The 25,537-nt window shown below is 39.9% G+C and overlaps 1 protein-coding gene across 6 annotated transcripts in view; it reads right to left on the bottom strand.

Moving 5' to 3' along the window:
- Positions 1-300: 300 nt before the first annotated feature.
- Positions 301-25,537, bottom strand: part of UGT8 (UDP glycosyltransferase 8) — a 47,331-nt gene continuing 22,094 nt past the window's right edge. For 5 of the 6 annotated variants that reach the window (XM_079990242.1, XM_079990245.1, XM_079990243.1 and 2 more), the window contains exons 2-6: positions 16,166-16,989; positions 4,299-4,441; positions 2,205-2,281; positions 1,110-1,329; positions 301-781 (exon numbers count right to left, since the gene is read on the bottom strand). In XM_079990242.1, coding sequence (XP_079846368.1) covers positions 418-781; positions 1,110-1,329; positions 2,205-2,281; positions 4,299-4,441; positions 16,166-16,987 — 1,626 coding nt within the window. In that variant the 5' untranslated portion in view covers positions 16,988-16,989 and the 3' untranslated portion in view covers positions 301-417. Of the gene's footprint in view, positions 782-1,109; positions 1,330-2,204; positions 2,282-4,298; positions 4,442-16,165; positions 16,990-24,282; positions 24,563-25,537 lie in introns of those variants that run through there. The other variant, XM_079990241.1, reaches the window with a different exon arrangement.

Raw genomic sequence — 25,537 nt, 5'->3', positions numbered from 1 at the left:
AAAACAAAGTTCTCTCTGGAAAAATGTGAATGAATATATGAAAAAAAGGAAGAATAGTTGCCAAGTAAGAGTGAACCTTTCCTTATCTGGGACGCACACATGTAGATTCACAAATGGAGAAGTCATAAATATACTTATTGAATTACTTCAGAGAATTAAGGCTTCTAAAAAAACTTCAGTGCCAGAATAACTTTTTGCATCAGTATTAAGAATAAAATACATTTTGCATTTTAGGTTGTGCTTCATTTTTCTAAAGATTTTCCTTAGTTCTGCAAAATTTAATCGCATAAGATTACATACTGTAGGGGAGCGTTAGAACTGTTTATTGTTTTGCTTTAAGTAGGTGTTAGACTAAGTTACAGCTATAAAATTCAATTATAGAACTGATTCGCTGCTAATGTACATTGGGTAGTTGGCTCATTTCACCTTTTTTTCATGTTTAATGTGGCCATTTCTTCTATACTTGCCATTTGGTATCCCATTTTGGTAATGTCCATTAATGGTAGCATGTTCATCAGTGGACCAAAGATGTTTGCTTTGCTTGCGGATAAATTTTGCTATCCTGACCAAAACGTAGCAGAGTAAGGCAGTACCAAGCAGTACAATAACGGCAATATCCAATAAGAAATACTGATATAAAGAGACTGTGAAAACAGCAGCGCGTAGATGCTGTGCTCCATTATGACGAAGGATGTAATTAATCCAGTAGACTGTTCGATCAACAGGATGACCCGGTTGGTCTTTATGAATTTCAGACAGCTTCTGGGCCCTTTTTCTGTAGCTGTGAAGTGGAAAAACAGAACTAATTCAGCATATTGCATCTATGCAATTCCCCCAATTAATTGCTTCATCACCTCTGAATGTAATTTTCTGGAGGTGAATCTATGAAATCTATTTATTATATTGTTACATTTCTGTTTTGCCCTTCCTTTAGAGGAGCCCAGGGCATTATAATATAAAATAAAATGCATCTGATATTATACAACACAATCATAAATATCTATAAAATATCAACCATTAAAACTCAGTGGACAGTTGCATATGGCTACTATAACTACTTTATAGACTTGTTTTTCCACATTAGTGGAAGCTTAGCAAAGGAATCTTACCTGGGATCATTAATAACTTTCACTAGTGCTTTATATAATTCATCCTCCGTAATAGTCTTCCAGTTTAATAATATTCCCATGCCTTTGGCCTGCACTCGGGTCATAGTGTCATAATGATCTCCGAAAAGAGGAATTCCCACCACAGGTACACCGTGGTACATGGTTTCAAAAATGCTGTTCAGACCACCATGACTCAGGAAGACCTTAATCTTAGAGTGACCTAAAGCGGCAAGAGGCAAGGTGTAGGGAAGAAAACGCTTCATGTTAACTTTAACTTATCATAAAATACCGTATCTATGTACTTAATAAATAGGCATTTGCATAAACTTAGAATGGGAATAGGAGGGCTTCCCCATCTCCCTTGGAAAAGTGCTTTTTCATTGCAGGTGACATGTGCATGTGGCAGTGTTGTTGCCATGGCTGCAGAACACAGAAACAAGCTATTGCTTGCCAAGCCACTTTTCGAACTACACACGAGATCTAAATTCTGTCTTCATGCTTCAAAGTGTGGGCAATAAAAACATCAGTGGCTTCACTTTTCAAACAATGGTCAGAGCAGATGCTAAGTAGGTGTATATACTGCCAAGAGAGGCAATCTCCCTTAAATGCTACATTATTAGCGATAATATAGCTGATGTACCACTAAGAACATTAGTATACCTTTGGTAGTGCAAAGAAAAGAGCCAGTGTGGTGTAGTGGTTAGTGTGTTGGACTAAGACCTGGGAGACCAGGGTTCAAATCCCCACTCAAGTCATGAAATCCACTGGGCGACCACTGCAGTCACTACCTCACAAGGCTGTTATTGTTAGGTTAAACTGGGGAGGCGGAGAAGCACGTATACCACCTTGATCTCCCTGGAGGAAAAGGTGGTATACTGACATAATAAATAATAAACAAATAAAACCATATTCACAACCAAAAGTGAATACAGAAAGTGGACATATCTTTCCGAAACACTATTTGAGCTATCAGAACCTGGGTTTTTAATAATAAATACCAAATCTAGAAATCCAATGTATTTTACAAATAAGATACAATGGGATTTTAGTGTTTAAGAGCAGAGAGAACTAAACATCACTTCCAATTCTACTTACCCAGTAAGTCATTCTGCGGTAACCATTCTATGAGTTTTGTATTGTTACCCAAATTCCTAGGTTTCTTCCCCGAATACCTAACACAGAGAAAAGAAACCAGTTTCAAAATGCATTCTAAGGAAGATCTATAGAACAATTTGCTAGCTCCTTTTCTACTGTGCAAGTGACTTGCAAATCAAAGGATTTAAAATCCAGTATGCAATTCATTAAAAATAGAAACACATAGCTTATGTGTTAGGACAAGGGTAGGCAATTTCTGGACCTCGGGCCAAAATACACCTGCCAGGGCTACCCAAGAGGCTGTTTTGGCCAAGTGAAACACACCTGTCCTATACCTGACATGATATATGTTGCCGCCTTCTCAGCATGTTAACACCTATGCTCTGCACTGCTTGCTGATGTACTTCAATGGCTGAGTTCAAGGTGTTACCATTAGTATACAATGCCCTTAACAACTTGACACCAGTTTACCCATATGTACCCAATCAACTGCTTCAATTGGAGGAACAGGCATTTTATAGCTGCCACATAATACTTGCACCGCATCTGTAAGAAGACAATCATTTAGTGTGGCAGCACCAAAACTTTGGAACTCCCTGCCTACTGGTATCAGGCAGGTGCCTTCACTGTATTCTTTTTGGTGTCTGAAGATATTCTTATTTAGACAAGCCTATGCAGGTGTTTAGGGACACGGGTGGCGCTTTGGGTTAAACCACAGAGCCTAGGACTTGCTGATCAGAAGGTCGGCGGTTCGAATCCCCGCAACAGGGTGAGCTCCCGTTGCTCGGTCCCTGCTCCTGCCCACCTAGCAGTTGGAAAGCATGTCAAAGCGCAAGTAGATAAATAGGTACTCCTCCGGCGGGAAGGTAAACGGCGTTTCCATGCGCTGCTCTGGTTTGCCAGAAACGGCTTAGTCATGCTGGCCACATGACCCGGAAGATGTACGCCGGCTCCTTTGGCCAATAAAGCGAGATGAGCGCCGCAACCCCAGAGTCAGTCACGACTGGACCTAATGGTCAGGGGTCCCTTTACCTTTTATGCAGATGTTTAGAAAGTTTGTATGAGTTTTAATTTGTTTTACTCTCTTCCATCGTGGTTTTTAACTTTCTGTAATTTTCTAAATTTTATCTTTTTTGTAAACCGTTTTGAGTGGTACATAAATCTTATGAAATAAATAAAATAAATACATGTTATGAAGTGTGCGGCAGCTAAAGTTGTGGCTGGACCAAAAACTGGGAGTTGCAGGCACTGCCAATCAGCTGGTTGATGGTGCCCACAAAGACCTTGTGGCTCTTTGGAAGCCCTGACTGGCGGTTTGCCGATAGCTGTGCATGGCGCTTTGAAGCATCAGATCACTGTCAGGGTTTCAAAGTGGCTCACTGCAAGCACCACAAACATCTGATTGGCAGGACTGGGGCAGGCCACTTGTTTAACATGGCCCATGGGAGGGTGGAGTTCTCTGCCCCTGGGTTAGGACAAGGGCAGAAAATCAGGTGCATCAAATGAGGCACAGGTGATGGATTTTAAAAGTTTCACAAATAGGCTAAAAGCCAAATACATCAGATCAGTTTTCAGTTCAAGAAAGCGCATGCAATGTAACACACTGATGATAAATAAGACTGTTAAAATTCAAATTAAACAACCATGTAATATTTGCAATACATTTTTAGACCCCCCCCCCTTGATTTGGACCTTAAGAGTTATTTTCTTGGCCTACACTTCTTTCCCACCTGTTGTGAACTGCAACTTAAAAGTTCTGTGGGCAGGTAGTACAGAAAGGTGAGTGAATGCGCCTGGAATAGACGGTGCCACTCCTTTGTATTTTTTGCTGCCTGTGTTGCACTCTCCTAGACAAGACTTGGGCTGCATAAACACCATCCATTCAAAGCACATCCCCACCCCACAAAAAAAAGCAGGCAGGTGCAATTTACCCTTCACAGAACCACAAATCCTATAACCCTAAACAAATTACGATTCCCAGAATTCTTTGAATGAGAAATGTGCTTTCAATATGCTTTAAACGCATGGACTTGGTCCTGGATATCCATAAATGTTTTAAACCCATTGACAAAGCTATTGTGCTATTATACATACCTCCAAATAACTCGTTGAGGAAGTCTTGCCAGAGCATGAGCCAATTTATGTGCTATATCTTCTGACAAGTATTTGACTCCTGCTCCAAATGAAACAAGGACAAAGCCTTTTTCATTAGCACCATCCACCCACGTTTGGAGATCCTGAGAAAATAAAGAGCTTGCTGTCACGGCTAGCAAACACCATGCCACAAAGTGAAATGCTCCCTTATCATCAAACAGTGTCAAAACAAATCCATACGATAAATGCAGTTTTGTTGAAGATTCATTATTTCATTAATTAAAAACAACTGTGAGTACAATCCAGAAAGCACAAATGCAACAAGTGCAGAATTGAAACCCAGCCCATGGAATTACTAGATACTCAAAGGGAAATAGATTTCCATCACCCGCTACAGGGCATCCGATATTTAGGGAGTCAAGGATGGGATAAAAGGAGGAAGTAATCAAGTAGCCTGAGCATGTCACTAGTTAAGTCCTTCCTCCTCATCCCATAAGTCAGGAGGATCCTGCACAATCAAAACCATGAGCAAACTAGACTTTTTTTGAGGCTCTCCTATTGCTGCCCATAGCTCGAGGCATCTCATGACTAAGGTGGAGATGGAACCACAAACTGGCATACACACTGGACACCTGAGCATCCTCCCGGGGCTGATCAGTTGCACCAAGGATTCATACACTATCTTGGTATGCAGGGTAATGTATTGATTGTGCCTAAAGCACTTAATGCAGTTCTGAAAGTCATTTCTAACATGCAAATACCACTATGACTTTCAGGAATGGATTCAACTGCTGAATCACAGCCTATTGTCTGTAACTGTAATTTTTTTTTAAAAAAATGACCTGTTTCATAAGGAGAGTGTAAATTGAGCCAAGAATGTCTCAGCTGTGTGGCTGTGGTCAAATGGTGACTCAATCGCCAAGCAATTCAGGATCAATCCCTTTTCCTCTCCACCTTTTCCCCAGCTGAAAGAGGAAGCAGCACTTTTTTACAGGGAAAGCAGGCAGGTTGGCAGTTTGCAAAGATGGGGGCCAAGAGACACATGCTTGGCCATAGGAGCCAACTCCTATAGGAGGGGTCTTCAGCCCCCCCCCCATAAAATATTTGAGGGAGGAGCGCCACCCAAGTTTATGGGCATTGCCATTCAAATTGTGTGCGTGCATCGTACCATGATGATCTATTTATGTGGGGCAGGGCTTACATGTGCCCCTCTAATATTTTATTCAAATTGGCACCCCTGTGTCTGGCTGAAGAAGTCTTGAGGGAGATGCAGTCATAGCAGGGACTGCTACTCTTGGCCATATGTATGATTGCAACCTCTAAGTCTTGCGGTGTGGGCCATCTTGTGGACGGATGTGGCAGGACAGTGAAATACATGAGCTATGACCCAGAAGGCCTTAGCCATTAAGTTAATTGGAAGCACTAGGCAAGCGACTCTTTCTTAGCTTTTCATCTACAGCCTGAACTTTGGAGGTAATACAAATTTACATATTGTTCCTGAAGACTTTTAAATTTCCAGCACTCTGAGCAGAGTTTTTAAAAATAGTACAAATATAATCCAGAATATTACAATCACTAGAATAATACAAGGCCCACGCATTTTTACATGTAATTGGAAAACCCCAAGACGTGAACTTTGCCTCTCATATTCCAGCACAAAGTCAGCCAAATCACTCATGGGAGATCTGATGCAACAATACTGTACATACTTGAAACTTTGGGGTAATGCCAGTAGAATAAGTGATTAATTATATGCTTGCAGAATGTAAACTTTATTTACTTTATTCAGTAGCAAAGATTAGCATCACACAAGGAAATACTTTTTGAGGTAAATCAGTAACCAAGAATAAAAGAATAATAAAAGAACCCAAATATCTGAAAGTTACAGAATATTTTTCACTTACTGACCGACACTTCATCTGAGGCAGATTGGGGGGGTTTTGGTCCTAGAATTTTCACAAGCCCTTAGTGAAGTCAACATATTTTCTAATTTAAGGATAGGAATCTTTGAGGTTTCCATATTCCTACACCTCCTGCAACATCCCCATCTCCCTTGAATTGACTAGTGTCCTCATCTAACCCTTCCATGTGCACCTTTTATTATTTTCCTACCAACTCCAAATTGTACACACACACACACACACACACACACACACACCCCCCGCAGCACTGCTATTCTTCCTCTTTGTCATATTATCAACCCCTTCTTGCTTGTTTCCTGCAGTATTCAAAAACAGTACTCTCTCCCCTTTCCTCAAGAAACTGTTGTTTGGCCTATCCTTCAATTACTAGAGCATGTTGCATTAACTTCTTGTTCAGACTACTTCAATCTTGACTGTCTCCAGTCTGGCTTCCACCCTCTGCAGGTCACTGAAATCACCCTCATTAAAATCACTTACACATCAGAATGCCTCTGTCTCATCCATCTTCAATTCACTGCTGCCTTCCATACACTTGATTTCTTTAGCCATGACTTTATCCTAAGCTGATTCCACTCCAACCTTATTCCTTCAGTATTTCCACAGTGGAAGTGCTTCCTCTCTCCACTGGAGAGCCATATATTCTTGGCCTTTCTCTCCACACACTGTCTCTGTGAGACCTTATCAAATCCCATCCCATTACAATGACAATGACAATATCCAGTTTCACATCTCTCTACCTGATACTTTTACGCCTTCATCCACTCCTGTATCCCCACCTGATATTTGTCCTTGAATGCTTTAATGTCTTAGCATAGCCAACTCTGAATTTCTGGTTTTTCCACCCAAGCCCTTCTCATTGTACTTTCTACTTATTAGTCGACAATGTCTCCTGTCACCCTGCTGTATAGACACAAACCTTTTATCTGTCTCTTTTCTCCCCTATATTTTGCTGTGAAGTCACAATGCTTCTGTGTTTACAGCATGGCAAAAATTTGGCCCTTCCTCTCTATTCTCTTGGTGAAAACTCCAGTTCATATTACAGTCAGCTCTTGAACTAAATTCTACAATTACAGATAGGTAGCCATGTTGGTCTGCCATAGTCAAAACAAAATAAAAAAATTCCTTCCAGTAGCACCTTAAAGACCAACTAAGTTAGTTCTTGGTATGAGCTTTCGTGTGCATGCACACTTCTTCAGATACACTGAAACAGAAGTCACCAGACCCTTCTATATAGTGAGAAGGTGGGGAGGGGTATTACTCAGAAGGGTGGTGGGATTGGGTGATTCACAGATTCAGTGTATCTGAAGAAGTGTGCATGCACACGAAAGCTCATACCAAGAACTAACTTAGTTGGTCTTTAAGGTGCTACTGGAAGGAATTTTTTTTATTTTGTTTTAAATTCTACAATATTTGCTTTTATGATCTTCCGTTGACTTATTGGAGGCTTCTCCGTCCCCGTCCCCCCAGCACTTTACAGACAAAACCATTCACCTCTTTCATGGATACTAGCCATGATGCCTGTTCTGCCCCTTTTCAAATCTCTATACTGGCTTCCTGCCCACTCCTGAATCCAGCACAAATTTCTTGTTCTTATGCTGAAAGTCCTCGACAGCCTTACATCCTCCTCTCCTCATTCTGATTTCCCTGTACATGTCTTCAAATGACATTTGCTTCTCCTTTTCCACCAACTTGCCACTCCTTACCACTCTCCTGTGTCAAATTATAGGGCAGGAACTGCCCTCCTGCACTCTGCAAAGCACCTTACACAGCAGAAGCACTATATAAAAAACTCCAATTGTAAAATCACAGGTGAGGTCCATCTAAAATGTATTGTATTTATGTAAGTGAAGCCTTGTAACCAATGGGATATGTATGACGACAGCTAGAAGGCAGAACTGACTGGCACGTGCTCATCTTTCTCTAACAGTAGTACAAGGCTAGATATTCCGAATGCCTATAGCATGTACTCATGATGCAGGTCAGCACCACGGAAAGCTTCAAGTGGGCAACTTGCTCCTGTGAAGACTGGAGGTGAACTGTGGCCTTACAAGTTCCTCCACCCAATCAACCCATCCTAAACCCCACCTCCCTGTGAGGGAAATTTTGTAGGTTGGTGGCTGGGCCCAGGGAATCCTAAGAAGTGATTGCTCCTAATGAGGACTCAATTTCATATACTGATGGAACTTCTCAGTCAAATCTTTGGCTGCAGGCCTTTGATCTTTATTTTAGTCTTCACTTCAGAAAGCCCAGGGCAGTATGAAGGCAACTTATATTCCTTTTCATGCCTTATTATTAGTAGTATTATTATTACCAATTTATTGAGTTTATATAACACCCTATACCCGGAGGTCTCAGGGCAGTTCACAGAAAAGATCACAACATATATAATCAGAATAAAAACAACAACCCAATAACACACACACACACACACCCCCAGAAGAGCAGCATTTTAAAAGGGTATTGTATGTCAAACATACCAACCAAAGGCCTAGTTATTGGCACTTTTACATCTCTATTACCTACCTGACATTTTTGTTTCAACCGTGCCCATCAGAACTGGTCTCATAAATCTGAACTGGATTTGAAAGGGTACCACAAAGAAGGGAAATGTGGATGTTGCCCTGGTCAAAAGTTCCATCAAAGTCATTTGAATTAAAATCCAGAATATTGTTCTAAGGTAAGAATCATATCAAACTATATTTTATCCCTATCAGCAATGGAACTGAGTTAAGTTGATTAGTGGACATGCCTCCTAACACTGATAACATTTCACTAACAAAACAGAAACATGGGCAATTATGTTAGTACCATTCTGCATACACAGATCTTTCTTCAGAGCAGGTTCTAATCTGGAAATGAGTATTAGCTATATTTTAAACCTAAACTTCAGCTACATTTCCAAAAAATCAGGTTCCATTTAGGAAACTGTTGCAAAGACAAAACATTATGTCAAATCACATGAATTCATATTCTTATGGAAGGTCATACACTTTAGGAGAGGGTTTCAAGCGTGTGAATTAGCACTACTAAAGTGCTCCCTGCAGTTTTGCTTTAACCATTTTAGTATTTATATAAAAAATACAAGATATCAGACAGATATGGTATTGTATTTACAGTACTGTGTGATCTTTGTTCTCTTTGGTTTTTCTAGCTAGCTATTCTGCACAGCTGTGACTATAGTGTGAGGTCCCAGCTGGCAGTAACCAGTGGTGCCTAATACTGAGCTTTGTTTCAGATAAACAAAGCACATAAATACAAACATAACTTGGTTTCAGTGTCTGCAGCTCTCTCCCTGTTCAGCTGTTGGAATCAAATATGCAGAAGCATCAGCGCCTATTTGCCCAAGACTTTTGTGAGCAATCATCAATTCACAAAAATATATCTTGATGATGTTACTGTACAAGCCATGAATACATAATTTATAAAATAATTATTTAGAAAAAAACTGAAAGATGAGCTACCTTATTAGTAGGTAAAATTAAGTTTATTGAAGTTTTGTTACAAATACTATATATAAAAGGCTACATTTAAAAAGCTTTTACCCCATCATAAATGCTTTCTGGAAAATCAGTGGAGGATATTCTAGGAGAATGCATTTGCTTAAAAATAATAATTTTTAGATGCAATGTTTCACATAAATCTATAAAAATAATTCTTAAATCAGTCTGAGAATATATACTAAGTCTATCCAATGTCTGTAACATTTGTATGAGCAATGGAGTTTCAAAGCACCTCAACATGATGGTACATGTTGCTGCTACAACTTTTATCTTAGAAGGATGTGGTCTCAAAATTAGGGTCTAACAAATAGTCTATTTCTTCTTACATTACAAATCTTAGAAACATGTGCGCGTCCATTTCCAAATAGAAAACCCATGATCAGGAAAGCATATAAGAAACAGAAACAGAAAATATAAAAATAATAATCCTGGCACTGTCTGAAGTGACAACCTCACAGTTCTTAATACCGCATCAATAAGAAGCTAATTTTTCAAGGCAATCTAACTTTGGAAATCATTCAACTATTCTGCATTTTATTGTTTTGTCTTTTTGAAAACCACTTTGAGGGTTTTTTTTACAATAAATTAATAAATCAGCAGCCCTGCAACCCTTTCCTTTTAAAGTTACTCTTGTCAAGAAGCATGTCAGAGATAAACTAAAGGTAAAAAGGGGAATCAGATCACTTCTTCCATTCCCTCTGGCAAACTGCTCAAGTGATAGGATGGAAGGGCACAGTGGCTTCAACAGCATGCTAGCAGTACACCAGAAAAAATGGGGGGGGGGAGTCCCTTATCTCTCTCCTTGATACAAAATATCATTCATTACATTCCGGCTAATCATCACTGGTGCTCCTTGCTAGCCACCCCATTAAATGTAATTTAAATAGAAAGATGGGAATGGGTTTGGGAAATCACTGGGTGAATAAACTAGGAATCTCTTAATCTCATAGAAAATAATTTTGGAGTTCATAAAGCTCATCTCCCTTTTAAGATGCGCCTCAGAGAGCTTGTATCAAGCCTGGAGAACTTTATCAGCACCTCTATGAAAAGTTTTCCCACATTTTGCTTTAATCCAAATATCTAGCCTCCTTCAGCCATAGCCCTAGCATCAATATGGAGTATAACCAATTTTAAGAAACACCTCCTTGAACTAGGTCTGACACTGTCAAAAATGCAATCTAGACTTAACTTGGGGGGGGGGGGAGAAAAAGTACTTCTTTTTAAACAGTGTGTATGAGTGACTTTCCACATTGCTAGTTATAGTTGACAATGGAAGCAATGCACGAAAATGCAACTCTGAATTGAGAATTTATCTGAAAATGGCTGCTTCAATGTCTTCCATTTACTGATGTCCTCTACTCATATTTAGAGCTCTCGTGCACATACTGTGCCTGCCAGAAGCAACAGCAAGTGCCGCTCCAATTTGCAGTGCTGTCAAAGGAGAAGTGAGCTAACCCCCCGCCTTCCTTGCTCCCTTCACTTGCCAAATGGCGAGAGTGACCCATTTCTGGGTCAGCCTCAAACTGTGAGACCACCATTGCTGGAGAAAGCAAGGAGAGAGGTGTAGGACAGCACAGCCTCCTCCCTGCTAACCTCTGTCCCAAATCTACTACAGTGGTACCTTGGGTTAGACGCTTCAGGTTACAGACGCTTCAGGTTACAGACTCCGCTAACCGCTAACCCAGAAATAGTACCTCGGGTTAAGAACTTTGCTTCAGGATGAGAACAGAAATTGTGCGGCGGCAGCACAGCGGCAGCGGGAGGCCCCATTAGCTAAAATGGTGCTTCAGGTTAAGAACAGTTTCAGGTTAAGAATGGACCCCCAGAACAAATTAAGTTCTTAACCCGAGGGACCATTGTATAGCTGTTACAAGTATAACCATCAGCGGAAAAAGAAACCTGACTGCCCAAATTCTAAACACCAGCAGCTAGTGAAATTAGATCAAGGATTAATTCACAAACACCTGAAAACCAATTCACAATAGTTTGGGCAATATTTCCAAATTTCATATCATCCTTTAAATTTGCATGAATTGAGCCAAATACAGATCAGTGGCTCTTCATGCAGTAAAACTAATTCCAAAACTACTCAGAATTGTATTGTTCACTGGTAATAGAAATCCCTACTTGAACCCCCAACATTCATTTTTCTACATGCAAATAGCTTCTTATTTGGGGGAGCATTCTGTCGCATTCTCTACCTAAAACTGGCAGTTCTTAGCTCAAAAGAAGCGTCACTACCAATATGAAATATGCATTTCATTCAAAGCAGTGATACGATAGTAAGAGCTCCTCCCCTTAGAAATGAAGGAGATTAGTTTAAAGTCAGGGAGGAATAAACTACAGGTTCTTAAATTATTGTTCATGATACAACAATAACAATTAAAATTACATTTCATTACTCAACATTACAACTTATTCTCCCTGAGCTGCAATGGGGTAGGCAGAATGGCTGTAGATCAGTGGCAGAGCACACATGCTTTCCTTGCAAAAGATCTCAGGTTCAATCCACAGCATCTCCAAGTAGGAAAGGCCCCATTTGGAAAAGCCATTTCCAGTCAGGGTACACAATACTGACCAAGAGAAAACTGAGCCTGGCTCAGTAAAAGACAGTTCTCATTATCCCTGTAAACGCTTTCCATCTATGAACTTCCATCTATGAAATTCTACCAGATAACCTAATCACCAGGATTTTTGAGAAGAAAAAAAACTGACTATCTAACAAGAAACATTTCACATTTCTTAAGCACAGAGAAAGAAGGAATAAAGGAAATTATGACCGGTGTTTGCAAATCGGAAAGGCCAAAAACCTAATATATACTGCATTTCTTTTAGGTTATGAAAAGCTGCTTCCTGCACCCTCACTATGTTACTTAATAATAATTAAAAATCCTTCCAGCAGCACCTTAGAAACCAACTAAGTTTGTTATTGCTATGAGCTTCATACCAATAACAAACTTAGCTGGTCTCTAAGGTGCTGCTGGAAGGAATTTTTTTGTTTGTTTGTTTCGACTACGGCAGACCAACATGGCTACCTACCTGTGTAACTATGTTATTTAAGTATAATTCTGTAGAAGAAACTCAGAACAGGCATCTTCCAAACATTTTTACAAGTTTAATTGCAGTGATAAACAACATAAATAGGCATCTGAATAGATTTAGCTGCATAAAACTCACGCCTTTATTTATGCAAAAATGTTTAGCAAGGCAGTTTTTACCAAGCTGAAAGCATTATGAAAGGTTACAAAATAATTTAATCTTCTTTGCAAAGTGATAGTGCTCAGTTAATCCACAGAACACCACAAATTTTCACTTTGCTTCCTATTAAAACTCATTATTGTGGTCACTACTGACACCACTACTGACCACCATTATTGTGGTCACTACTGACAAGTCCTCTGCATTTGCAGAGGTCTCAGGGAATGGAGAGATATTTGCCATTTTGCAGAACATACCAGTAGTGTGTCACTACTGCAACGTCCTATAAATGCACAAACAGGGGGAGAGGGGAAGCACTTTCTCTTTTCTTACCATGTTTTCTTGAGAGGAAAGAAGTGGTACTTTCTGTTCCTTCCTGAAAACTTTTTCTGGGAGACAGCTGCTAGTACTGTCTTAAAATGACTCTTCTTTCATACAAGGAGAATGAAGAAGGAAGCAAGAGAGAGTCTCTCATGCCTGAGCTGGACTTCGTCCACAGGTGCATACATACTCATATGCACTACCGGCAAGCAATGCTTCAATCCTCAGTTCATGACTTCCAGACTTTGAGAAAGGGCGGAGCTTTGTCAGTTTTCAATTTAAACCATTTTCCCTCTTACAGGTCACCAATTCACACGAGTGCAAATGCACATAAAGTTACAGCACAAATGTATGTGTGTGTGATTTCATTAGGCTTGCATTCATAACATGCAATTTTTTAAGGAAAAAACCCCACTGAAAATTGATCACTGTACTTAATTCAGAAGGCAAGACGAACAGAACAACCATCACGTACAGAACAAATCTGAGCAACTCTACATATTACTTAAACTGAACAAAAATAGTTTTTTATGCATATGCATAAAGATTATTCAACTAAAATGTTACATACCAAAATATCCTATTAAAAATGAGTGAGTTGATGCTGAGAATAATGCTGAACACACTGATACTCTTTCTATGACCAAGTTCAATGAGGCTTACTCCCATGTACGTAGAGATAGGATTATAGTCTTTTAGCTAAAATTTGGGTGGCTGCATTTTCCTTCATTCTTTATGCCTCTTTTCTACTTTTCCTAATCATAATTTTAACATTCTATTTTGGTGCCTGCTGGAAACATTCTTATTTAGACCAGCCTACCCAGATGCTTAGAAAGTTAGTATGAATTTGTTAGTAACAAATTTGTTCATTTGTTTTAGTCTAATCTGCTGTGGTTTTAACTTTCCGCATATTTCAAATTATGGGTGTAAATTTTTTGGTGATAATTTTATTCTTTTATCTTTTTCATAACCTGCTTTGAGGGTTTTTTCTACAATTAAGGAGGGTATAAATTTTATGAAATAAAAGATAAATAAATAATGAAATTGTGAGAATTATCTACAAGAGTATTCCTATTTACTCTGGGTTCCACAGATTATAGTAGCACTAAATGTTTAAATCAGGACTCTCAAGAGATAAAGTGTACAATGCATTACATAGTCACAAAACCCAAAACTCTCCCTAAAGAGCAGTATTACCAAAGAACAAAACTTCCCCAAGATAAAATTGGAACAAAATACGCCGTGGGAAACCACCACTAACACCTGAAGAATCAGAGGGCAGAAGACCAGCAGCTGCCATTCAGATGGGATGGAGAAAGGAATAAAGTACACATGAGAAAGAGGAAAGGCATATTGGCGGGTGGGGTGGGGGGCACAATAAAGAATCATTCGGAGTGGAGAGAGAAAAGGAGTGTGTACAATGAACAGGACAGGACAGGATAGCCCCTTGAAAATGTTTTTGTAAGCCTGAACCAACTCGAATTAGTTCTCAAACACTTTTGGGAATTTAAGATGTTGAATTCTTTAGTTCAAAAACCTCAAGTCCATTTGGGAGCATGCAAACCCTTGTGTACAGCTAAAGTAACTGAGGACTGTGGCATTTAAATCACTGCTCTGTCATAGACTCACTGTCTACCATATGTAGGCTATCCAAACCCTGCTGCTGCTGCTCTCTGTATGCTCCACAAAGCCTTGGGGATCCATGCCCATCTTTCCCCACTACCCAGCCAATGAGCCATCGGCTGGGCAGCGGAGAAAATATCTGTTCCTTTGCTGCTAATCAGAATGGAAATAGGCATTTTGTGCACTCTGCCTGCCTGTGTGCATGCATTTCTATCTATGCAGTCCCCAATCCACCAGGCTCTGCCATCTGCAGCCTCAGAGACAAGATTGCACATTTCTGCTGTATACCTGGATGTTGGCTGGTTTCTCACTTAGGAGATTAAGAACCGTCACAAGTATGTCATCTGCTACAATCACAGATAGATAAATTTGCTCCTTGTTTCTTGCCTAATAATCTCCAGACTAAAATTCATTATGACTAAATAGTTGAGGTGTTATCTGCCCTTGTTTACTGACATAATGCCTTACCACTTTCATAATTCCTTAATTAAAAATAAGTACCAAAAAGAATTAGCAACTTTGTAGAGTCAGAAGTATTCCATCTACATCAGATGTAGGCATCTGTATAATTATTATTAATTATTATTATTATTATTACTACTACTACTACTACTACTATTATTATTTGTACCCCAACCATCCGGCTGGGCTTTTCAAGCCACTCTGGGCAGCTTCCTACAAGGATTAAAAATACATTACTTCCCTGAACAGGGCTGCCTTCAGATGTCTTCTAAAAGTCAGATAGTTGTTTATCTCTTTGAGGGTGGGAGGGCGTTCCACAGGGCGGGCACCACTACTGGAAAGGTCCTCTGCAATATTAACTTAAGCAACCACAACTTGCCTCTTCCAGATAATTAAAATGGTTTCTTAGCTTTTTCTTAACTTAAAGCTGTTGGCTTTCATCTAGAATTGGTTTCACAGACCTGATTCTAGAAAAGCAAAGCAATTACTTTCAAGTCAGTGAATTTAAATCATGCTCAGAATGTAAAAATGGAACACTGTGTGCCAGTAAATTTGTGTGTGTGCATGTGCTGTATGTGTGCTATTTGTATGTGCCCCCTATGCAATTCTTAAAAGGGTTGGCTAACCTTGAATGCAGCCCTCAGGCTGAAAAAGTCTAGCAATCTGTGCACTAGTCCTAGAAATAAGTGAGCATATGAAACCTTATTACAAAATACACCTGTCCTGTGATCTTGAGAAGCCACAGAAAAATAGTTTAAAAACAGAGTATAAAACAGTAGTTGTACGAAATCATCATACATAAAGGTAAAAAACAAAAACAAAAAAACTCTGCAAACCTTACTTCTGGTAGAGGATTGGCTGGTCTGGTAAGGATTCCTCCCACATACACAACATTTGGAAGGGTGGGTCTTGGAAACTCTAGTGCTACATCAGTACACAGCATCCACAGGCTAGAATCATGAACCAAGTCATACATGGACCTTGCTGGCTGTACATTGTACTTCTGCATTATCCTTTCGTATTTTGGCAGAACCAAAAAGTTGACTCCAAATCTTGAAACCAGGTATACAACAGTGTTCTTAAGCCTCTCTAGCAAGTTCATATGATCTGTGAGAAGTGAATTAAATTCTGGAACATATGCTAAAGGTGATGGAGCACCTACTTCTGCTGGATACCAAAGTCCAGTGGAAAAAACTGCGTATTTAATCCCTAAAAGATGAGCAATAACAAATCCACACATTTCATTAGGATCCACTAGCAGCAGGTCAAATTTTTCCTGTTTCAGGGCATGCAGGAGCTTCTTGTTGCCTACAATCATGTCACAATTCTTGGAATAGTGTTCCAGAATGTCAAACAGTTCCAGGGCTGTTAGTCTCCCAGAAAAGATACTCCTCATTTTGGATTGAAGAAACTCATCTGAGGTGCTGGTATTAAAGATTCCTGGGTAACGCTGCAGTCTATAGTGATTAGATGGAGGGATGTCTCTGCCCTCAGACAGAAGGAAAACTGTTTGGTGGCCTTGCTCGTGCAAGGCTGAGGCCAGGGTCTTGAAAATATACAGATGGCTTTCAAACATAATTGGCGGCACAATAACGATTTTGGCAGCCCTTGAGATTCCGACAGCACTCCAAAGAAGAATGAAAAATGGAATGTAAGACTTCATAGCTGAAATGACAAACAAAAAGAATTAATTCAACATATGTTATTCAGAACATAAAAAATAAACACTGCCCAGTAACAATGTGAAGTATCTGATATTTTAAACTCCAACATCACATTGTTCATTATTATATCATGTAAACAATGTAGCCTGGACAAGAGATGGGACGAAGTTCTGGCTACCCAATTGGGTTAGATGCATTTCCAAAGAGGACCCAAGACGTGATGCTTTTTGGTCCATTCCAGTATTACATCTCCCCACTATGCCTGCAGCCCTTCAGACCACTAAATGGCCAGTGCTCAATGTAGCTGCTTGCTTGACATGAAATAAACCTCAACAGATGAAGTGAGCCCAATTGCTGCCTAGGAGCCATTCCAGGATTCCTCTTGTCTTTTCCAAGGCTCCCTGCATGCCGGGTGCAGTCACTGAAGAACTTCTGATGCACTAGGCCTCCCATTGACTTCTCCACAGCCAAGAATTAGATGGCCAATTTCACTGTCCTCTGAGCACACTGAAAAACTACATGCTGTGATAGGCTCCTTTCATACAGCAAGAGTAAATTGTAGAATCCCTTCTGGATGCTTCCCTGTCCTCTGGAATTTTGGTGGAGCATTTGTTTCACTCTCCATCAGAACTGTTCTGGACTCTGCACCACAAAGTCACAAGATTTCACAAGTCATTTTATGAGACACAAGTCACTCCAACATCAGTCATGCATGATTTCACAGGGCCTGCTCCATCTTATTTAACACTAAGTGCAACTTTCAAGAGATAAATAGATGGGAGAATCACAGAAAGTATTAACCGTTAATGTCAGTCAATGCAATCAGCTTAAATACAACACATAGGTATCAAGTCTGAAAACTGCCCAGAACCATGAGTTTGCAGTCACCTGTATGGTACCAAAATACTACCCACCACTGCTGCAGTTAAGAACCATGTCAACTCATAGCACAACACAATAGAGGCTATTTCAACAAACCACAAGATAAAACTCATCTCTGAATAGGCAAATTGTAGAAAAATATTAAAATGAAAATTCAGTGCATTAATAAAATTATATGCATAATATAGCACATTCCATTAACACATAATATGATCCTCAGTTAATAAAAACTGTATTAGCAACTACTGCCACTATAAATAACATAATTTGCTCCAAGTGGGGTCATAATTTTGTCTTTTAACCTAATTCAAATTATATAAAAAATAGTATAGTATTACAAACAAACCAGAATATGTATATTTTCTAGTTACAACTGCCCCTGTGATCAATTAATCATACATTTCATTATTTAAAACACAAATTAAACTTTTCAACCCTCATTTTTTATTCCTAAAATTAACATAAGCACAAATCTGTAGAAAGCCCAGGGAGGAGGAGGAGGAGGAGGAGGAGGAGGAGGAGGAGGAGAAGAAGAAGAAGAAGAAGAAGAAGAAGAAGAAGAAGAAGAAGAAGAAGAAGAAGAAGAAGAATTTACATGCCTTCCATATGACTGGGTTGCCCCAACCACTCTGGGCCAGCTTCCAATAATTAGAAACATTAGTCAATAATGTTCCAATAATTAAAAATTCCAGTAATTAAAAACATAATTATTTCCTTTACATGTAACAGGAAGGCGTTCCACAGGGAGGGCACAACTTCCAAGAAAGCCCTCAATAGTAACAAACCCAACATTTTATGCACGCACCCAATTGTTACATATTTCCCAGAAAGCCTCTATCATTTTAATTGGCCATAAGGCCTTCTGTAATAGTGCTTCCTCTTATTCAGAAGAACTCCACTGGGTAGAAGATATTATGTGTGATTACAGTGTAAGTAAGCAGCCACTCCCTTATTACCACATCAATTAAAATCAATAGGAAGACTTCCAGGTTAGCGCCATCGACTAATGGCGGATTCCCTCCAAGCTCCGGAGGGAATCGGCTCCGCAGGATCGGGTCTTGTCCGCGGCGGCGATGCGGGGACCTTTAAAAATCACAGGCACGGATGCCTGTGAGCGTGGTGACTCGGCGGGCACCATTTGCGCCCCCCCAAGCTGCGAAGGAGCCTTTTTAAAGGCTCCGGAACGGGGACGGTGTGCGGCACGGTGCTGTGAGTAGACTGCTCCTTCTGCGGAGTGAAGCCGCAAGCCATTGTCGGAGAGCGCTGACTATTTTTGGAACAATTGGACTTTGAAGGAACAACCCGTGAGTAGTACGAAAATTGGAATTTAAAGAAAATTTTGTTGAATCAGGAACGAGCGGGGAAGGGTTAAAAAGGAAGTCCCCCCCCCTTTGTAAATAATCTAAAGCAAAGGACCTGCTATCTAAGGTCGAGAGAATCTTTTCTTTCTTGTTTTTTAAAAGATTTTAACTTTCACGATTTGACATTATAAGAAATTTTACTGGAGGATAAAAGATTAACTTTGGGAGCTGAAGTTTCACCCCCCAACCTGGACCCGGGAGCGTCCCGCGATAGAGCCTGTTGATGAAGTATTGAAGAGTTTGACAGCTGTCAAGTTAGCTGTCAGAGGAAAAAGAGAACTTTGTTTCTGTTGCTTCTGCTGGTTATATTTGTTGCAATTTGTTGAAAATAAGGAAGGGCTGATACAAACTAACTTGATTTTTGGACTTGAGCTGAAAGGAACATTAAGGAACCAAAAACCCCCTAGAGGGGGTTTAGGGACATTACAAAAATGGCTGGAGGAGGGAAAATCCAGGCTGAATTGGAAAGAGCATTTGTTCTCTTGGGAAAGTTACAAGGCCAAATCGATGTTTTGGCTATAAACGTCACAACTCTGGACTTAACAGTAAATAACATTGTTGAATCTGATAAGGATTTGAAGCAGGAAGCCTATTCAATTGGAGAAATAGAGAAACTTGAGAGCCATGAGAAAATGGAGAAGGAAACATATGCTGCCCCTGAAGAAGAGGAAGGAGGAGCTGTAATTTTGCAGATGTTAAAGGAGAGATGCAATTTGTGGCCTGACATGATGGTAACAAAGGAAAATAAAAATCTGATGTGGAAAGTCTGGCCTGAATTGGAGAGCAGAAAACTGAGAGATCTCCTTATGTGGAAATCTGAAGACCGAAGGACTATAAATCTGACTAAGGTGGAAGTCGGAGCTTTGGGGACATTTGGACTTGAAAGGAGCATGAAACAAGATGTGGAGTACCCCACAGGCTTTACTTTTAAGAATGGAGGTCAGGCTGGAAGAAACATGGATCCTGTTGGGCCGGAGCCTCTCCGAGATTTGGGATTTAACATTAAGGACTATCAAAAAAACCGGCAGAGAGGAATTGAAAGAGATTTAAGAGCCTCGGATGTGAGATCTCCAGGCTAAACAGTATATTGAGACTGATGGACACTTCTTGGGGACTGAAACCGGGAAAGGGGCGGGTGGAGTCTGGGAATCCAAAGGGTATATAATTATAACTTGCTCTGTATTTATTTTGTTCTGCTATCTGTATGGAAATTGGGAAAGTCGTGGAAGGGAAAGAGGAGGAGGGGAAGAAGAAGAAGAAGAAGAAGAAGAAGAAGAAGAAGAAGAAGAAGAAGAAGAAGAATTTACATGCCTCCCATATGACTGGGTTGACCCAACCACTCTGGGCCAGCTTCCAATAATTAGAAACATTAGTCAATAATGTTCTAATAATTAAAAATTCCAGTAATTAAAAACATAGTTATTTCCTTTACATGTAACGGGAAGGCGTTCCACAGGGAGGGCGCAACTTCCAAGAAAGCCCTCAATAGTAACAAACCCAACATTTTATGCAAGCACCCAATTGTTACATTTCCCAGAAAGCCTCTATCATTTTAATTGGCCATAACGCCTTCTGTAAAAGTGCTTCCTCTTATTCAGAAGAACTCCACTGGGTAGAAGATATTATGTGTGATTACAGTGTAAGTAAGCAGCCACTCTTATTTACTTACTTACAGTGTAAGTAAGCAGCCAATTGATTTATTACCACATCAATTAAAATCAATAGGAAGAGTCATGCACTTCCCTTGAAACATAATAATTCTGTGCTCATCCACTAGAATAATAATTTTAAGAAAAACAGTAACAGGATAACACCTTTTTTTAACCAAAAGGTTATAAAATTGCTTTGAAGGACTCTTTCTCAGGCTGGCTATTATGTTAAACAAAAACTGCAAAAACAGTGTATGTTTAGGGTACAGCAGAAAAGACCCAGTGGAGCCATACTGTAATGTTATTTCAAAAATGTAGAAAACGTACTCTCAGAATGAAAACAGAAGCTTTTCTTTCATGATTTGCATGGGATGAAGGAGATGTATTTCATGACTGCTATGTATTGGGATTGTGGTATGCATATGGGAGGAAACCCATAGGGCAGGCTTGGTCCATAACCACTTACCGTATATTAGACAAAACACACCTAGAGCAAAACTTAGCTATTTATAGATACAAACTCATACTAGTACAAGATAGAATGCATAACGGCTGTGGAAACAGAAACAAAACTGTGTAAACACCATATAGTTAAACTTTAACCATTCTAACAGCCTATCAAATAAACTAAGCTTCTGCAGGGAAGGGCTCTGCAGGGAAGGGCTCAACAAACAGTAAAAACATAAAAACATAAAAACAGTAAAAACATAAAAAGCCAAATAAAAGAATAACAGAGATTTAGTTCAGCACCTTGCTTTGGCTGAGACCTTGCAGAGTTATAGAAACTGTCCCTACACTACAAAAAAATCTAGAAATCTCAGTCTCGCTTTCCCACCAAGCAGGATAGCCGGGGGGGGGGCAGAAGAAGCTCTCAGTGGTGCCAATGTGACCTTTTACCCCCACCCCCACTATGCATGCTATCCAGCAGGAAATTTTGGGGGGAGTTGCAGCAGGTGGGAAGGGTTTTCTAAGACTACATGCTGTGCAGGAACATAATTTATGTTGGGAAGGGAAGGATCGAGAGAAATAAAAATATGAGGTGGCCCTATCTGCCACTGTCTTTGGAATGTGATTTATTTCACTTATGATAATCATGATTTCATAGAAACAGCACAAAACTATTAAAGTGGAGACAGGGCCAGCAGTCAAACCCCAGAAAAACATTATTTACCTTCCAGCTTGTCCCTGGCCATCTACGGCCCCACTAACAGATTATTGGTTGGGGCCATAGATTATCGCCAGGAATGCAGCTCTCAAGAAAAAGTGACCCACCTTTTTTTAACTGTTGGTTTTTACATTGTAAGACACCCTAGAAACCATTTTAGGCTTAAGGGGTGTGGTATAAATACTTGTAATTCACCTTTTTTTAAGCATTCAGAATTAAATCTATTTTTAAAAAAACAGAAATGGAAAATGAACTTGCCTGGTACTGGCAATCCTCTTCCCTGCTCCAAAAGAAAATAGCAGGGGAAGGAAACGGCAGACCAGTTGGGTCAACATGTAACCTTCCACAATGGCTGTCCTATGGGCTAATCCACGCTTGCAGAAGTTTCTCCTTTAAGTCTTACCATGAACAGTAAGACTTAAGAAAAGAGTTGGAAAAGGTTCAGTAAAGGGCAACCAAAATGATCAAAGGGATGAAACAACTCTACCATGAGGAAAGATTGCAGCATTGGGGTCTTTTTCATTTAAAGCAGAAGTGAGTGAGAGGAAACATGATAAAGGTTTATAAAATTGTGCATGGAATGGATACAGTCATAGGCAAGGCTATGATGGCTACTAGCCATGATGGCCATGTACTACTTCCAATGTCAGAGGCAGTATGCCCCTAAATACCACTTTCTTGGAACTGCAGGCACACAGAATGCTTTTCACTCATGTCCCACTTGGGGGCTTCCCACAGGCGTCTGGTCAACCAAGATGTTGGGCTAGATAGGCCATTGGCCTAATCAAGCAGGTTTGTCTTACATTTTTAGCTGTGACCTCGTTCAAACAGATGCAACAAGATTCATGCAAGCACAATGTCCAAGGACACCCACTTTACACTGCTTATGCTGTTAAACCTGTACAGTACATTCAAGCTGTACATTCAAACATAGTTAACTAATATAGGCAAGCTCTGTATACAAACCAAAGATTTTATGGTATTGATGAAGTAGAGCTTAAAGCCTATAATGTAAGAAAAGGTACACTTTTTAGAGCGTGTTTTACAATTGCACCGCACTACAGGTATACACACGTTTCCAAAACACTCAAGGAACCTATCTCCTGCAATCACAAGCACAACTATGAGCCAAACTACTGCATGGCCTAAACACTGTGCAAAATCTACCTATTCCCCTCCTGCTGATAGAAATGGGTTGGCCCTGAGCTGTCCTTAGTTTTGAGTGGAATGTGGGTATTACATGATTGCAGCTCAGAGGCTCTGTAAATGGCCTGTGGTTTTTCCAGGCCATGGCTTCTAGGATTGCTTAGAATTTGTGAGAGCTGACTAGCAGTTTGTTTGTGCTGATACTGGACACGGAATTATGTCAGCACAACACATAGGGTTTGTAGATTAAGCCCCACATAATTCTAAAGCAGGCCAGCTTTCCAATGAGTACATCCTTAACAATACCATCTATAGGTCTTATTGATCCACCAGATAGTCATTACGGTCAGTAGCCCCAGAACTATGAAACTACTTTAAAAGCAAGCAGGGCAGACAGAACCAAGCCTACAACTAATGTCCCCATTGCCTCTTTTCACCCAGATAACAACAATTCCAGAATGGGATTTCAGCTGTCTGCAAGGAGAGGGTTCTACCCTCCTTGCCCATACACCCTTTTTGATTTTAAAATTCAACTGTTCTGTGGATGAGGAAAGTTCCCCATGCTTATAAAAATGAACACAAGTGGCTCTTGCATCTAATTCGCACCCCCCCTTCCCTAAATGAGAGGTTAAAGCAAATTGGCACTGGAAAGCAAAATTGATAAACACAGCTTTACAACCCATTATTTCTAACATACTAAAGCTCAATTCTCATACCAATCAGAAGCTGGTCATTTAAACATACTGCATTTTTTACTACCTCTCTCTATGGGGTACCTTTTACCTACAGCACCTTTAATAAGGTGAAGTGTTTGAAAACTCCTTTCTGAACTCAGAAATACTAGAAACATCAAAAATAAACAGCAGTCCTTTACACACATCTCTCTATATAAGCCCCACTGAAACCAGTGGGACTTACTTCCAAGTAAACTCAGATAGGTATGACCTGCATTTCTGCCAATCATTAAATATCTCTATTCTCAACAGAAGAATTGACCAAATTACAATATATAAGGACATTAATCTCTCTGACATTTCAGCCACAGGTGAAAAAGTCCGGGGAAATAGGGAAAACACAGTTAAGCATCTTACCTCATATCTTTCTTTGTTCAGTTCACTTCGCTCCTTCCTGAGCAGTTTAAGTCTCTTCAGCAAGAAGAAAAAGTCATGGCTAAAGAGAGGTTCTTCAAACCAATTAGCAGCACTTTAGTGCCAGCAGCTCAGCAATCTTTATAGCCTCAGTCTCACTCATCATATTACCAGGAGGTTTTAAATTATTTGTTACATCATAAGAGATAGCAAAGCAGGGCAGGACTCTTAGCACATTATCTGCTTAATTAATATGTCTTTAACCTCTTGAAATCGCCATTCCAATCCAAAGAATTTACATGCCTTCCATATGACTGGGTTGACCCAACCACTCTGGGCCAGCTTCCAATAATTAGAAACATTAGTCAATAATGTTCCAATAATTAAAAATTCCAGTAATTAAAAACATAGTTATTTCCTTTACATGTAATAGGAAGGCGTTCCACAGGGAGGGGGCAACTTCCAAGAAAGCCCTCAGTAGTAACAAACCCAACATTTTATGCAAGCACCCAATTGAAACATATTTCCCAGAAAGCCTCTATCATTTTAATTGGCCATGACGCGTTCTGTAATAGTGCTTCCTCTTATTCAGAAGAACTCCACTGGGTAGAAGATATTATGTGTGATTACAGTGTAAGTAAGCAGCCCCTCCCTTATTATCACATCAATTAAAATCAATAGGAAGAGTCATGCCCTTCCCTTGAAACATATTAATTCATTAAATTTAGTGTAATGTACGTCACAGATCTCACACCATGGTCTGCAGACAGTGCTGGAACTAAAAGATGGGCAACCCTTTCACGATTACCTATGCGTCCCTTCTGAACTGAAACATTCTCAAAGGAGCTATAGGAGCTACTGGCAGGTGCAAAGGTACCCACAGGCACCACACTGCCTATTCATTTGCTGAGAGCGTGCTTGAAACTTACTTCCTTGCATGTTTATACTTATTATACAAATTCTGGGAGATTTTTTTTGAAGTGTTAAAGCAGAACAAGCAACATTCTGAGTTTCTGGATGAGCCAGTGTGCATTTGCAGTTAAAGTGGAACTTGTAGTTTGATATGTGATAAAAGCAGGAGGGTAAGAGAGCAAGTGATATGGACAAACACCATAATGGTCAAGGAAATCTTTATCTCAGGGACAGTGGGAGCCAGTGCTGCTTGAAGAATGTGCAGAAGCAAAATGTATATGAGATCAAATGCTTACTTCACAACACATGCTTATAAAAATGAACACAAGTGTCTCTTGCATCTAAT

Source organism: Podarcis cretensis (assembly GCF_951804945.1).
Source record: "Podarcis cretensis genome assembly, chromosome: 9".
NCBI lineage: Eukaryota > Metazoa > Chordata > Lepidosauria > Squamata > Lacertidae > Podarcis > Podarcis cretensis.
Note: the sequence above shows the minus strand (reverse complement) of the source record. Positions and strands in the feature narration are given on the sequence as shown.